General features: G+C 59.1%; 1 protein-coding gene across 5 annotated transcripts in view; it reads right to left on the reverse strand.

Annotated features, from left to right (window-relative positions):
• The window catches only part of KLHL29 (kelch like family member 29), a 281,972-nt gene that overhangs the window by 37,118 nt on the left and 228,469 nt on the right, over positions 1–16,385 (reverse strand). For all 5 annotated transcript variants that reach the window (XM_045844674.1, XM_045844670.1, XM_045844672.1 and 2 more), the window contains one exon: positions 15,629–16,141. In XM_045844674.1, coding sequence (XP_045700630.1) covers positions 15,629–16,141 — 513 coding nt within the window. The remainder of the gene's footprint in view (positions 1–15,628; positions 16,142–16,385) is intronic.

A 16,385-nucleotide genomic window follows, 5' to 3' on the forward strand; every position in this document is an offset into this window, starting at 1 on the left:
CCGCTCCCCCCACAGCCATCACGGATTTCTTTAGTTATTGTCACAGTTTAGTTTAGTTATTGTCTGGTCGGTGGCAGGCAAGGGTCTTGAGGAAAGGGTGTATTTTAGAATTTCACATCAGGTTACTGAATTGGCCGCGGTGGGGTTGTTCTACAGCCATTCCCAACCAAGCGGGGGAGACAAGGGAGGACAGACCATCCAGATTCTGAGACGGTGGGGGGGGGGTGACGTGCGTGCGTGGGCCAGGGTGAGCGGGCCCCATCTTCCCGCTCTCCTCTATTTCTGGCTGAGGCCGGTGCCTCAGAGTTCTGGCCTGAACACCAGGGTTGGGGTGTGGCGGGGTCGGGGTGGGGGTGGCAGGCGTTCCTGAAACCCTGGCCTCACGGGTGGGTGGGCAGCCTGCGGCTGAGGGCAGCCTGGCTCCCAGGCCCCCACCTGGCCTGTCTAGACTTTGCTGCCACGGGCAAGGCCACGAGGCTGCAGCACCAGCTCTGAGAGGCCTGAGTCCCTTTCCTCTGCCTCAGAACGTAAAGGTTGAGTTCTCCCTCCCCCCCACATTCAATTCTGCTGTGGGAAAGGCAGGCGAACACAAAATAAATAACCAGAAGACCTCTGCGTGCCAGGCTCCACGGCGATTCCTGACTAGCTCGTAATTCACCTCCCACACCCACAACGAGGCTGGCCCGCAGTGCCCCGGGGCAGCCCTCCTCCCCTGCACCTCCAGGGTTGCTCAGCCCAGGGAACACTGAGCCCCTGGCTTCTGCCAGTGAAGGGGATGTGGTGCCCTGCACTGGGTACACGCAGGGGGCTTTCGTGGGGAGCCCCAGAGTCAGACTGGCCTCCCCAGCCTCTGCTGGTCCAGTCCAATCAGCAACTGGTGGAGGCCAGACCCTGACACCCCCAGACTCAGCAACCTGTGCAGACAGGGACAGCTTCCCTACTCCGGTGCCCAGGGGCAAGGGGGTGATTTCTGAAGGGGAGGGGCCTTCCTCACAGACCCTTGAAGCGCAGGCTGGGGTTCAATTAGGCTCTGCTGGCATAGGCTACGGGGTGCTGGCAGACAGAGACCTCCCCACTGTGCTGGCCTTTGAGGGGGAGTGCGGGGCCTTCACTGGGGGTGAGCCGGGTAGGGGAGGCGGGGCGGGGGGCCCGGTGCAGGGGGCCAGAGAAGGGGAGACTGTCGGTTGGTTCTGATGATGCTGCAGCTCTGCACACCTCCCCAGGGCTCCTTGTACCTCCAGGTCTGAGGACCCCCGAGGGCTCCTGGCAGGCTGCTGGGAGGCCTGGAGAATAATGCATCTCTCACCTCTCTGCTTCCCTGCCTGACAGAGCCTTGGGAGCATGGAAGGCTCCAGGAGCACAACACCCAGGTGACCAGGCAGCTCAACGAGGCTGATCCGGTCAGAGTGGGGGCCAACTGCTCCCCCAGGGGCCAGCCTTCCATGCCCTGGGGGAGCCCCCGGCCCAGGGCGGGTGTTAGCCTGGCCTCCAGCTCCGGCCGTTAGGCCTCTGGGAGTCCCAACCTCCCTGCCAGAGAGGGCCAGTGAATTTTTTCCTGCTCTGCTGAGCTCCTTCAAAGATATCAACACATGGTTAATCTTCCTTCTGTTCAGAAATGCAGAGTAATTTGCCCGAATGGGGATTTCTGCATATTTATACTAATGTCTGTGTTTAAAGCTTATGAGACAGGGAATTGCTAAGAGATGTCCATTAGCAATATATACAGACTGCAATTATTTCTTTATGGTGTGTGGTTTGACTACAGAATATTTTATTTCCATGGAAGTAGCGGGCTTTGCCTACTATGTTTTCTTATGTGCCCAAAGAAATCAATAAGAACAGAAAAGAAATGAAAAGAGACAAGAAAAAAAGGACTGTGACCTTTTAGGATCTGGGAGCCTTGAATATGCCACACCAGGAAGTGCCTCATCCTCGGAATCTAAATGCGTGCACCCGAGTGGGGGAACTCAGTGCACTGAAGATCGTGGGGGGAAACCTGTGAACGCTCCCCAGGACGGAGGTAAAGCCTGAGTTCACTCACCCCAAGGTGAGCCAGCGGGTCAGGGACAGGCTGGAAAGGAAACGGGGTGTCCTCGGAGGACCCCACATCTGACCTCCAGCTCCCCTCTCCACATTTCCACCCCAGGGCAGAAGCTAAGAAGAAAAACAGGTTTTGATCTGAAACAAGATAAGCCTCCAGCCTAGAGGTTCGCAGACCCAGGCTTTCTGGAATCTGCGTGGATTCTTTTTAAAAAGGAAGCTAGCACTTCCGGTGATGATGCGATAGGGTGTATGGATACATGGCTATAATGTAGAACACCTGACACTTACATAAGGTTACTGATCAATGCTACCTTAATTTTTCAAAAAACCAACAAAAGCCCCTTTCCTGAGCGAGAGGGGCAAGAGCAGGTGCCCTTCAGAACCAATGCGCAGAAGCAGGCTGTGTGAAGACCACCGGGAAAAGGCGTCGGGAAGGAGGGACCGCCCGTGGGTGCCCGGCCGGGGAAATCCCTCCCCCGGACAGTCCCACCTGGGGCTCACCTCAGCTCCACCTCCAGGCCCACCCAGCTTCTCCCTGCTCTCGCGTGACTTGCACTCAGGGCGGCAGACCTGGCGGCAGCCAACTCCCAGCGGGCTGCCCACACAGATCAGAGATCCCCGTTGCTCTGGGAGAATGTTACCAGCCACCCGGAGAAACTCACTGAGCCTGCCGTGGTCCCTGAGATGCTGAACTGCCCTCAAGGGCCTTTCAGACAAGAAAGGCCAGACAAGCCGGGTGGAGGAATGCAAATGGGCACCTGAGTTGTGCAACAGATATGTGCAACGTGGCGCTGGCATTTTCCACTCCTTCTCCTGGGGACCCCAAGGCCTCCTGGCCCTTCCCCTTCGCCTGCTCTCACCCCCCTCGCTCCTGCCAGTCGGTCCTCTGCAGACCTGGGGCCCCTGGGCACCGGCCACAGCGTGCCTCCCTCCCGCCAGCGCCCACCGTCCCGGCCACCGAAAAGCCTCTCTCGTCTCCCCTGCGACTTCCCCTCCGCCGGAGGCACCGTTCCCTTCCGGCCTCAGAATAGTTCCCTGGAGTCAGTGCTGACTTCTCACTGCCTTCCTGCACGGAAGTCTTTTCCAACAGGCGCTGGGGTCCAGGAGGGGGACAGATGGTCCCTTTCTTTTTATAACACGGCCCGTCTTTGGAAGTGAAGAGCTATAAACACACGTTTTGCCTTCACCAGATGCACTGTGGGCACAACAAGTAGCCTTGTGTGCGCCTCAGCAACCGCGAGAGGGTTACCTGGGGAGGGGGCCAGAACTGTGCAGAGTGTCGGTGAGCATTGGGGGGGGGCCTCGGGGGCCATGGCGTGGCAGTCCCCGTTCAGCCTGAAGCCAGACCTTGGGTCTCCACTCAGCCGGTTCCAGGCCCACACTTCCTGGTAAAACTGTGTCTGCTCACCTTGCCCGAGCTGCCTAGGGGCCACCCAGCACCCGGCCCACCGGTGCAGCGGCCATTTCCGACAGGCTGGCGGTCTAGCTGTGCTTCTGTGTGCCTCTCCCGACTCACCCTGAGCTCGGGTCTGAAGGCTGCAAGCCGGGGTGGGTTCTCTTCACGAGATCATGGTTCAGTTTGCCCACTTTCTCCCTGGAGCTGTCCATCACACGGGGGCCCTCGCAAAGGACAAGAACGGCCGGCCAGACGTGCCATCTGTGGAGCCGAAGGCTGTGTTGGATGTCGGTGGGAAGCTCGTTCCCAGAGCTCTGCCCTGGTGGCCCTCGTCCATCGGTGACAGAGACGGGAGACATCGATAACCACTTCTAAATGGATGTGCTGCTCTTCGGTATATTTCAAGAATTTCATTTATTTACAAGGCCAGGAGTTCAATTAATAGACCTCATTAACTCCAAGGATGTCTCATCTTTGCACCGAATTGGCTCCTTCGTAGGATGACTGGCTCCACCGACTTCATTGCACCGGCAGCACTCGGTGGAAGGTGTGGGAAATGTAGCAGCAACACAGAATCTCCGGGGCCGCCTGACTCCCAGGCTCCGGTGGCCTGTGGTGACCAGGGCCCTCTGTGCAGCTTCCTCGAAGGGCCTGGCGTCCCTCCTGGACTTACTTGGGGAATTGAGTCCACCCATCTGCCCACCCATCATACAACCTTTTGGAGGAGAGGAAAGAACCCAAGAATCACCAGTTTATACAGAGACGTCCCAGGCACACGAGTCTGGGAGACGCAGACAGCCGTCGTGGGGCTTGCCCACCGCTGGCCCAGACTCAGCCTGCGGACAGGACGGCATGGGTTTGCACGGGGAAGCTTCAAGGCCGGCACTTCCCGCCCCACGGCTTCTGTCTGGGCGAGCACCTGACCTGAGCCTTGGTGTTCTCTCCGAGAGTCTGCCTCGCAGGGCTGCTGCGGGGGTTGCATAAGTGCGGAGCGAATATATAATGAATGTAAAACGCCCACTCCATCCCCTTCCAGAAGGCAAGGCTGCACCTACCAGCGTGGCCCGCCAGCTCGCCTGGAACGGCGGTCCCGACCCACAGCCTGTGACCGCCCCGCCGGCCAGCCTCCCGGTGGTGCTGCCCGGAGCCCTCGCTGCAACGGCCCTCGGGGAGGCCGCGTGCCCACGTCTCTGTTCTCTGGGGCGAATGACACTGAGTGGGGCATCTTGGAGTCACTGCCCACACCAACCCCCCCCCCCCCAAAACCTTTGCTTCATAAAACTGTCGTTTGGTCTAAGAAGGTAATGAATGTCTCCATAAAGAAGAGACTGAAAATATGGGAATTATTTTTGGATCAGTCAGAATTTCTGAAACCTGCCTGTTCAGATGTCCAGATAGACCGGGAGCCCTCAGCATCAGCACGTGGTGGTCCCTGAACTGTTCTGTTTGTGGTGTGGATGGAGGGAAGGCATCCTGGGCCCGCTAACGAGGCCATTGTCCGATTCCTAAAGGTGCTCCGGGTCCTTATGGACCCGTGTGGCTGACCGCTCAAGGTACTCATGTTCCCAGGAAGGAGCTGGACTGTTTAAATGGGCCTCAACTCACGGAAATAACCACACTGTGAGTGCAGTTTCTGGAAGCCACAAATTAAAAAACCAAAACAGTAAAGAGTCCCCAGTATCCATAGAGCCCCGGAGCGGGGGGGTGGGGGGCATGGCTCTGCTCAGCAGGGCACACTGAGCAGGCGTCTTTTAGAGAAGCCCCCACCCAGGGCAGGGATGGAGTGAGGTCCTGGGGTCCGAGTGAGATTGTCCTGGTCGTCTCTGCCTCTCCGGTCTGGACAGCGTCTCTTCCCAGTCACACCACACCTGCAGGGGCAGCACCCCCCCTCCCCACTCCCCTGCTAAGTGTGTGTGTGCCTGGTCCATACTCTTGCTCTGCGGGCAGCTGGCCAGCCCTTGCCCCTGCGGGATGTGCCGTCCTGGTCCTCGCACCCAGGGCAAGGCCTGGAGAGGCCTGTGTGCAGGCCCAGTGGCTCGGGGAAGACGCTGGGCCTGTCTGGTCTGGGGGCACAGAGGCGGCTTCGGGGTGAAGAGCTCTCAGCAGCACAGGAAGTGATCAGGGGGCACCGGGGGAGTGGGGGTGGTTTCTCAGGGGGCAATGTGATATCTTGGTGATGCCTCTGAACCTCAGTGTCCCCACCTGTGAAATGAAGAGGGGTCTCTAAATGACCTTTAAGGTGAATGTCACTACAGTGACATTCACTACAGTGGTGGGGGAGGGGGTGGGAGTAGGGGGAGGAGAGGGGTTGTTGTTTGGGGGGTCAATGCTCACTAACAGACGGGGAGGGGAGGAGTTGCTAAGGGGGTAGGTAGGCTGGGCTGAGATGCACCTAACTCAGAGACTTAAAAAGAAATAACTTAAAAAATGCCATGGAAAGGTTGACTTGCTGTGGGGGCCAACCCTAAGGGGCATGAAGGTGCAGAAGTAAAGGGGGCTCCATAAAAAGGGGTGACCGATAATCTCGATCCTGATGAGAAAGAGGGGAGAAGACCCCCGAGGAATCCAGGTAGCAGACGGCAGGACTTTTGTGAGGTTTTTTCCTTTTCTCTTAATTCTGAAGTTGGCGTATGTGTGCGCTTGTGTGTTTTACACAAATAAGTCATGATCCTTACAGAAAAGTTAGAATGCCTGCAGTGTGGCACTCAGGACCAAGGAGGTGACAGTGCCCTCTCCCCTAGCCTGTCACCTGGTGTGTCCCTTTCAGGGGCACTTTGACAGGCTGAATGAAGCATGACCAGGGAGGACCCCGGTAGGGTAAAAGGATGAGCATCTGAGGCCACTGGAGATATTTAGTCTGTGGCCAAGGAAATCCTGCCACCATCATAAATCTGAAGGGCTGTCATGTAGAACAGGGACCGGCTTCTCCCTGGGCGGCCCCAGAGAGCAGGACTACAGACGTTACAGGAAGACAGCTCTTGACCTTGGGACGGGATAGACCATCCAGCAATCGGTGGCTCCTGCTCAGCGCCCGGGGGTGGAGGGCGGCTTCCTGCCTCCCGGCACGAAGAAGGTTCCGTGGAAGCAAAGCGTTAGCCCCGTATGTGGAGGATTCTGACAAGGGAAGGCACAGCCGGGGCTCAGTGCGCAGGGGGCAGAGTGACCAGCGTGCAGGACAGCGGTGGCAAAAATGAGAAGAGGGCACTTACGAGAAGTGCGCAGGTAACTAGAAACCACTGAAAAGACCCGCGGCCGAGTCCCACGTCAGTGGCAGCCACACAGGCCCTGTGCTGGGGGAGGGGCTACCCTGTCCTCTTGTCAACCGGACGGCACCGTGTCCCCCTCGGTGTCACACGCTGAAGCCTGAACTCTCAGGCCTCCAGGGATGGGGCCTTTCAGAGGTTACTGACGTTAAACGAGGCCGTAAGGGCGGCACTCTGGTCCACTAGGACTGGTGTGCTTGTAAGCAGAGGAAAAGACACCGGGGAGCGCTGTGGGGACACACTGAGAAGACGGCCGTCTGCAAGCCGAGGAGACAGGCTGCACCAGAAACCAACCCCGATGGCACCCTGGCCTTGGACTTACAGCTTCCAGAACGGTGAGAAAAATAAGTGTCTGCTGATGGCGTCCCCAGGCCCAGTGCTCTGTCATGGCAGCCCTGGCACCTAGTGCACAGCCTAGGGTGCTGACCCCACAGAAGAGGGTGAGGAACTAATAACGCTTTTGCACCCCTGGAGCTGAGACCCTGGGCAGTTACAACGAGGTCGAGAGGCCACTGGGAAGAGGGGAGGAAAAGGCCGTGAGAGGCCCGTGGGCTGAACCAGCCCGTCGCGGCGCTGAGCCTGGCCACCCCGAGTGGTGCCGCGACAGCAGAAGTCAAGGAGAGCGCTTTCTGGGTGAGGCGCTGAAAACCCTTGGACTTCCCTCTCAGGCACGTGTTTTCCAGGAGAAGAGAATTACACGAAGGAAACAGGCAGCAGGACTCTTTCAGGAGATAACAAACCCTCGGGCCACTTTTTCCTTCAGGCAATTTACACAATGTTTTGTGTTCGTAACCTACTACGCCACCGGTGTGATTTGCGCCTTTTATATATCTAGAAGAATGAGTGTGCTCCTGAATGGGATGTAATTTCAACCAAATCGTTTCTCGTGAAGCCAGGGCTGCGCCACGTTTTCTGGGGGGTTGCTGGCTGGTCTGGGGTACTGCGGCGGGCTCCCGCCCCCACGGGCACCGGCAGCCTCGGGGCCTCGCCGTTGCCCGGCTCGCCGCCTCTCGAACCTCACTCCCAAACACTGTGTGATTTCCTTACACGTGGAACCTGAAAAGCCCAACACGAAAGAACAAATAAACCACAGTAAAAACAGACTCTTGGAAACAGAGAACAGGCTGATGGCTGCCAAGGGGAGGCGGGTGAGGGGACTGGGTGAGAAAGGTGAAGGGAGATAAGATGCACAAATGTCCAGTTGTAAAATAAATAAGCGGCGGGAGGAGACCGAGTCCACAGCACAGGGAGTGTAGTCCGTAACATGGTAACAGCTCTGCGCAGTGGCAGGCACCAGGCTCAGTGTGTGATCGCCCTAGAAGGGGCACGCATGTCGGGTCACTAGGGGTGCACACCCGAAACTAGTACGCCATTGTGTGCCAACCACACTGTAATAAAAACAAAATTAACACTGCCCCCCGCCTTGCCCCACACCAAAACTCATTCCTAGACTCAAGACTGGAAAAATCCCAACGGGGTGTGCCTTCCGCAGCAAAGCCCCCACGAGCCAGATGGTTTAAACAGCAATCAGGCATCAGGAAAGGCACCCCTCAGCCGCTGTCACAACAGCAGGGAGGAAGGGTCACAAAGACTTTCCGAACCCTGGGTGTGCGCCGGTTCCCCAGTCAGGGGTTACTGTGCTCCCACCCCGGGGATTCTTACCCGGATCAGAGCCCCCGAAGGCCAAAGGGGCCTTCACCTTGCAGGACCAGAGCGGCCTCGGGGGCTGAGACGATGGACTCTTGCCCGAGAGCACGGAGTCCCGATGGCCACCCTGGCCGGGGCGACACAGGAGGCAGCCGGTGGCCGGAGGGCCGTCCGGGAAGGGACTGTGAGTGCCGCGGACTCAGGGGACTGAATTCTAGGGCCCGTAAGTGGAAACCATGACCTAAGCCTCCCTCGAAGCAGGGCAGGCCCCGAGATCCGTCTGAGGAGAGGCGTGTGCCTGCGCAACTCCGTGATAGATGGGTCTATTGAGAAACCATTATTCTGTGTCCCTGGCGCTTATCCCGAGCATTCTTCCTTCAGACCCGGCCTTCGTGGAACTATCTGCCTTCCGCTTGCCTCCTCTCCATCATTCCAACTGCTTTGGAAGGCCCAGTCCCCGCTGACCTCTCTTCTCCGGCCCCTGTAGCGCTTGTTGCTGGTGCCCTCCTGGGCTCCCCAAGCGGAGCGCGGGCTCCTCTGGGGAGAGGTCCGTCCCTCCTGGCGTCTGGCAGGGTGTCCGGGACACTGTGCACATCGCCGCAGGGCCTGCCTCCGCCAGGAGCCGGGACCTGTCTGGGCCCGCGGCTGGCACACTGCCCTGCTGCTTCCGTCTGCGGAAGCCAAGCGTGGGCTCGGCACACAGTAGGTACCCAATATACCACACACAGTAGTTGCACAGCGAAGGCTTGTCGTGTAGCAGGGAGGGCAGCGCCAGGACTCAGAGCCCCTCGGTGGCCTCTGGGCGTCTGTGGTGTAGAACCCGGCCGTAATCCCTGCTGGCGTGCGCAGGGCCGCCGCTCCCGGGACCGTTAGGGCCAGCGCAGCATTTCCGACCTCGAAAGTGCTCAGCAGAGACCCGGGGCCGAGAGCCCATAGGCTGCTCTCCTCACTCCGTGTGCTCAGCTCGGTGAGGAGAAGGCCGGGGGTCCGGGCTCTGCCTCTGTTCCGCTGAGCAGCGGGGCCCTGAGAGCAGTGTGCCCGGCCTGGCCTGGGGGGGGCGAGGTCCCCTCCAGCTCCGAGGAGGACACGGTGTTTGGGTGGTCTGGCTGCCTTCGCGGCGTCTCCCTGCTTGCCTGGTTCACTCATCATCAAACGATCTGTTAACAAAACCGCTAAGTCCAGACAACCCTCCAATTAACGATTAACAAACCCCTGAGGACAGAGCTCTGCAGAGGGGTGGGAGGAGGGGCGGGAGGAGGGGCGGAGACTTTCTGCAGCGAGGTCGGGGTAGGCCCGGTCTGGGGGGAGGAGGAGAGACCTGGGGGAGGGGGGAGGCTCCCATCCCAGAGGCTCTGACACACACACTCCCTGGGGGAGGGGCTGTGGGGGGTTGGGTGCCAGAAAGGGGGGTGGGCCAGGGGGATTGGTGCCTGATCCGTGTTGAAGGTTTCTGCCAATCAGATCTTGGAGGTTATTCTGGAAACCCTTGTTTTGAGAACAGTGTTTCTTCTCCAGGATTCTTTAGAAATGACTGGGGTGACAGTAATGTCAACAGCTAACACTAAGGCGGGGGGCGCTTTCTAGGTGCCGGGCGCTGTGCCGAGACTTCGCACGCGTTACTCAATCCTCCGTGCACGACTGTGGGGAGGGCACTGTCGTGCGTCCCTGCTGCCGATGAGGAAACTGAGGCTTAGAGACACCAGCCTTTGAGCACAAGCTCACTGGGTGAGCGGGCAGTGGGACTTGAACTCCACCCAAGCAGTTTGGCACAGAAGCTGGGCTCCTGGTCGCCTTCCATGCTCCTAACCAATGCTCTCTGCCTGCAGCCTTGCTGGCTTGGCTGACCTGTCCCACCGACCCACGTGGCCCCTGCAGTGTCCTTGGCACCCTGCTCTCAGGATGAGTGTCAGAGGGCGCAGAGATCCCCTGAGGGTAGTTAGGAGGAGCCCTCCCAAGACAAAGAGTTCCTGGAAGGAGGGGGAAGATCCCAGCAAAAGGCATGTCCTTAGGGCCCGACAGGAGGTCCAAGGTTGCAATGGGAGCAGAAAGGTAAGTTTCTTCAGTTCAGAGCAGACCCCTGGGAACTCGAGGTGTTGTGATTATCACGATGTTAATGTCATTGATGCAATCTCCCAAGACTCTGGAAGGCAAACTGGTCTTTGGTTTCGCCACATCTGAGCCCCTAGAAGACCACAGACATAGACAGAGGGCCCTGGTCCCGCTAGTGGAAGTAATAGCAGACATTTTTTATGGTGGTTACTACGTGCTAGGCACCATTCCCTGGCTTTATGTAAAATAACTCGCTTCATCACCACGACAAGTGGGAGAAGCAGGTTCTATTATTATCCCCCGTTTATAGCGGCAGAAACCGAGCCAGAGTTTCAGATCCCACGTGCTCTGGCCCCAGCATTTTGGTGGAGCTGTTTGGGTACAGGGGTAGACAGACTTGTGTTCCCAGAGGTGTGGGACAGGTGTGGGGGCGGTGGGGGACGGGCTGCAGAATGAAGTCCCGCACGGGGCACCCCCTACATGCCTGGGGCCCCTGAGGACAGCCAGCTCACACAGAGGGAGAGAAGTCCCAGAACCTCGAGTGGGCCATTCCCGGCTCAGCGGGTTGCCCTTTCATCCATTGCACGCTGTTTGGTGTCCCTCAGAGCCAGGCACCGGCTGGGAAGCCGGGGGTGGCATGGGAATTAGACAGAACTCTTGCAGGCAGGCCCCCACCCCCCAGGCTCACAGTCCAGTCGGGAGAATGGCCCAGGAGTAGGCTCCCTGCCGCGGCACAGGGCACAGCTGGGTGGGAGAGAACCCAGGGGCCGCGGTGGCTGCAGGGCAGCCTGGGGGCAGACAGCAGGACAGGAAGGGGGCCGGTAGGAGCCAGGCCCTGGAGCACCAGGTCAGGGGCTGAGCATCTGGCCAGGAGTGACGGGACTGGCCTGTGTTTTGCAAAGACCGCTCTGGCTGCGGCCTGGGCCTGGAGGTCACCACTGGGGAAAGAGGCCAGTGATCCAGAGGAGGCAGGATCCGAGGAGTTTTCAGACTCAGTGCCCAGGGCGGGGGGGGGGGGGGCGGGATAAGGGTTAGGGTTGCGGACAACCGCAGGCCATGACTTCGAACCCCTGGAAGGATGCGTGATGTCATTTCCGAGACAGAGACACAGGATGAGCAGGTCTGTGGGAAGATGGCTTCAGACCAGGGGTGGGCAAACGGCTCTATCGTGAAGTCCCAGCCCCTTCCAGGGTGTTCATTGCAAAGGGAGCAGGGCGCCCTGGCACGCCAGAGGGCAGGGGAGGGGGACACGCGGCCTGTGCTGGCTCTGTGGCTGGGGACAGCTGTCCCGAGAGCCCCTGCTCCCTGTCTTTGCCAAGCAGGAGGCAGTCTGAGGACAGACGGAGCTCCATGGAGTGGAGGTCCAGCGGCAAGGAGGGGACGTGAGGGGACGTAGAACCACGGGAAGGGGACGCACACGCCCCGCTGCATGCACCTTGCCCACGGCCCCTGAGTCTGGGCCTACAACACCTAAGGTCAAGACAGACAAGCCTCCCCACTGCAGGTCAGCCTGGACCTGTGGTCCGGAACACGTGGGAGCAGGGGCAGCCTGGCCTCTCTCTCGCCCCGGAAATACAGGTGGAAATACAGTAGCTTTCCCACAGCTCACTACCGGGCCCAGGGTCCGGGGCTTTACCAGGTGTCTAGCCCTGCTCTTTGCTACGAACAATCCTTGTTGAAAGCGAGGGGGTAGAAAGAATGGCATCGGTAACTTGGACCTCAGCTGTGCACTCTCAGCTGGGCCCCTGTGGTGCTGGGACGGTGACCTGAGACGCGAGGGTCTCAAGGCCTGAGGCTGGCCACGGCCTCGGCCCCTGGATGAGCTGAGGGTTTCCAACTCAACAGCAAGACGAATGGCTCTGGCGTTTTGTCACAGGATACAAATGAAACTAATTCTTTTTTCTTCCCTTATCACTTTGCACGCATGAAATCTATTTTAATTAGCTTTCAGTACACAACCTTAAGAAAGTAAGGAATCCCACAGATTGCTCCCACCCCCACATGATTCTTAGAAAAGAAAGATTTATCTTGTTTCTTAAGCGAATCTATATGGGCTCAATGCATTTAAATAACACTCATTAAAGCGAGCTGCATGCAGGCGGCCAGGCGGCCTTCTCGTCACAGACCAGAGACGGTCGCTTGACCCATTGCAAATCAAAACGCGTTTCCACACCGCCCTTATTTTCCCATTGGTTCAGTTTTACATCAAAGTCCCAACACCCCTTCTGGGACGGCGGGCCGACACCAATAGCCCCAGCTGAAATTTTAGCTCATTTGATTGGAAGATCAGTACCAGAAACAAAATGTGAAATTTTAAATCGGGGCACTAATGAAGTCTAAAAATACCAGGGGCCCATCCCTCTGGCTGGCAAGACCTGCTCTTCCTGGGTGGGATTTCTCCATAATTACTCAACCCCGTGAGAGGCTGGGTTGCCACGTCAAGCAATAGTCGGGGAAGTCAGGAGACTTTAATGAGCTAGATCCCAAGGCGCGCCGCGGTGGGTCTTATTAGAATGCGGGGCGAGGCTGCAGTCGGTGAACGGGAGAAAAGGAAGGTTCTTTTTTTTTTTTTTTTTTGTGAGTGGAGTTCAGACTAGTGTTGATGCCACCACGCAGCGGCTCCTGGTCCCCGCCCCGAGCTGGCTGGCTGTCATGTAGGAGCGCACGCTCCGTGGGGCTCGGGAGACGTGAAAATCCCGAGGGGCAGAATGAAAAGTGACCCAAATCCAAACCCGCGAGGTCTTGTCAGAAATACGATGCTCACACGGCAAGTTTCAAAGATTCCGTTTCAGAAGTCGGTTTCTCATTTGAAAAAAACAGGCAGTTGTTTGACATGAGATCTGACAGACAAATTATAGCTTTAGCAATAAAGGCTTTTAGGATTAGAAAGGAAAGGAGAAATTACTTGGGAAGAAAAAAAAACCCCAAAACCCCAACAAACCCACCCAGGCCTGAGTTTGGAGGTATCTGTGTGTGCATGTTTCCCTGTCTTTCTTCCCCCCCGAACGCGAGGAGCTCTCTCAGCCCACGGAGGCCGGAGACGGAGCAGCGAGGGGAACGCGACGACCGGGAGAACAGCCGGCTCTGCTGCAGGAGCGCGGGAGGGTCGGCACTGGCTGGAGCTGGGGGCGGGGGTCCTCCCTGGCTCACCAGAAGGGGGGCTGTGGATGCCTTCTAGGGACACCCCACCTCTGGCCTCCCCTAGTACTGAGTCTACCCTTTGGGGCTGGAGGATGGAAGCCCATCAGGGTCCCTCTTTCGTCTCCCCTCCTGCTCATGGGCTGGGACGCACCTGCGCCCTCTGGCCCCACAGAGAAGTTACAGGCTGTGTCCCCGTGGTGGCCAGCAGCAGCCTGTCTCTGCACTGTGTCTTCCTGGTCATAGGGAGTCGGGTGCCTGAGCATGAAGACACGGGCCTGTGCCTGGCAGCTTTGGGGAGACGGCTCCTGGGTCTCCGCTAAACCCCAAACAAGGGACTCCAGTCCAACCTGGGCCAGCTACCTTTTCACGCAGAGTAAGTCCTTTTTCTAGACGCATGTCTGAAACGGGCAGGTCAGCAGGTCAGCAAGACCTCCCATCAGCCCCAGGAGGCTGTCCGGGTCAGGGCTATGCCCCCCGAGGTGGGGAGCAGGGAGCCCACCCCGTGCCCCAGGCTTTGGCAAGGCCGCGGGAGCAGCTGGGACACCGAGCGCCCATTGTGTCCGAGTTGGCAACACACAACTGGGAGTAAGTTTTTGTTTTTTTAAAGGGAGAGAGAGCTTAACCAAAACAATTCAAACAAAAAATCGATTTAGTTAATTAAAAAAAAAAGATCTTAAACAAAGCGAGAGTTTACCAGAATTTAGATGTAATTTCCTACAATTTTGTCATTTAAAACTAGTGCTGATTTCCCAAACAAAGGCAGTCCGGGGCCGTCAGATTGGGCACGGAACCCAGGGGAGATCTAGACCCAGCTTTGCTGCCGGGATGCTGGACAAGGCCTGGTGGCTGCCCGAGAGGCTGGGGACGGGGGTTCACGAGTGCAGGCGGGGCGGGAACGGAACGGGTGGTGTGGGCAAAGCTCTGTGAAGGTCCAGGGCCCCTGAGACGCCGTCTCTAGGGGCTGTAAGGAGGAGGCTGAGAATCGTGCTCAGAAGCTCACACTTCCTACGTCCATCAACCCTCCCCTTCCAAAGGGTCCTGGATGCCCCAAAGCCAGACTGCCTGCCGTACACCCTCCTGCTGCACCTGGGGCTGGGCCTGGCTGCCTGTGCGCCGCCGCGGCCCCCCTGCCCTCCCCCCAGCAGAAGCAAGGCCCCGCTGGCTGGAGCTCTAAGGGACAGGTACATCTGGAGCAGGTGAGCCCCCAGCCTCACGTCAGTGGCCCCTGCTCTTCCTGCTCACTGACCTCCGCCTCCCCCGCTCCTCCCACCAGCACACCAGCCCCTGCATCCTGCTGGGCAGACCCCTCAGACAGACGGCAGAGTGGGGCCCGTTGGCCGGGGCCCTGCGCCCTAACCCTCACGGCCAGAGCCACTCCCGATGTGCTCCCTCCTCCAGGCTCTGTTCTCAAGTCGACCCAGGCAGGTGGCGGCGGCGGCGGGGTTGTGGTGAGTGAAGGTGGGGCCTGGAATTGCTCTTCCAGAGCCACCCGAGTCCTTGACACAGAAAGCCTGTCTGGCTCAGGATGATCTGGGAGAGCCTCCTGGGCCTCAGCGACCACCCCGAGGGGCACCCTCATCCGACACCCCATGGCACGGTGGACGGAGCTTTTCTGGGGAGGGACACGGGCAGTTCACATTCCCACTGTCCTCATGGGTGGGAGACGGAGAAGGGCCAAAGGAGCTGTTCCACGGAGCCCTAAGGGGAACAGACGGTTCCTGCGCGTTCTGCACTTGGCCTGGTCTTGGGGTCAAAGGTGAGAATGACCCAGGGCTTGGGCTGGAGGCACAAGGACCCTGAACTTTGCAGACTCTCCCCTCCCCTCCTCTTCTGCCCACTCACATTGCCCTGACTTCCCCGTCCTGCCTTCTGCCTTCTCCTCTGCTTCCTCCGTCTGAGGTGTGGGGCCCAGGGGGAGGCCCTAGGGCAGCCTCCGGGGTGGGGGGAGCGGGGATGGGGCGAGGCCAGTAGGGTGCTGCTGGAGAGGACAGGCCACCAGGAACCACACTCCTGTCCATGCTCTGTCGTGGTGACCGTGTGGGGAGGCACAGACGCAGGCACACAGGGAGCAGGTGGCAGCAGGACTTACCTTTGGGGTGCCCGGGGTCGGTGAACTCATACTTCCCCACACCAATGGTCCGCAGCATCTGCAGCCCGTGGGCTGAGTCGGTCGCGGGGGGCCCATTGGTGGCAGGGGCACCGCTGGGGAGAGTGGCAGATGGCTGGGCTGGCGGCGGTGGCGGCAGCAGGGGCCCTGCCATATGACCGTTGCCCACTGTGGTGGGTCCTGGGCGGGCCACCTGTCCCACGCCAGGCAGAGTGGAAACGGCCAGGGGCTGAGGGCTGGCATACAGGGCCTGGGCAGGCATGTTGACCACCACGCTGCTCAGTGGCTGAGAGGGCGGCTGTGGGAGCGAGTAGTGGGCCGGCATCAGCGGGAGCTGGGGCCCCACGTGTGGAGGCAGTGAGGGGGTCACCCCAATGACCGGGGCCTGGACGTTCACGGCCGGGCTGAAGGTGGGAGGCTGGGCTACTCCATAGGAGTGTGCGATCAGGGCGGGCTGGCTCCCGGCGGCCACCGTGGTCACCCATGGCCCTGTGCCTGCAAGGGAGATGGAAGAGATGTCATCTGCCGTTTGCACATTCACTCAACCAACACTGACGGCCCCAGGCCCTGGTCTGGGCGCTGGGTCACAGAGGTGGACCAGATGCTTGTGCCCAGGAGTGCACAGAGTGAGGACCTGTGGTTGCGGTGGCATGACAGCGGTGCCTCAGGAACACGTGCCAGGTGGCAGGGGGGACTCGGAAGAAGGGACACAGTCCGCTTGGGAGAGGTTGGGAGGCAA

Source organism: Phyllostomus hastatus, unplaced genomic scaffold, assembly GCF_019186645.2.
Source record: "Phyllostomus hastatus isolate PE091 unplaced genomic scaffold, TTU_PhHast_1.1 phas_contig_402, whole genome shotgun sequence".
NCBI lineage: Eukaryota > Metazoa > Chordata > Mammalia > Chiroptera > Phyllostomidae > Phyllostomus > Phyllostomus hastatus.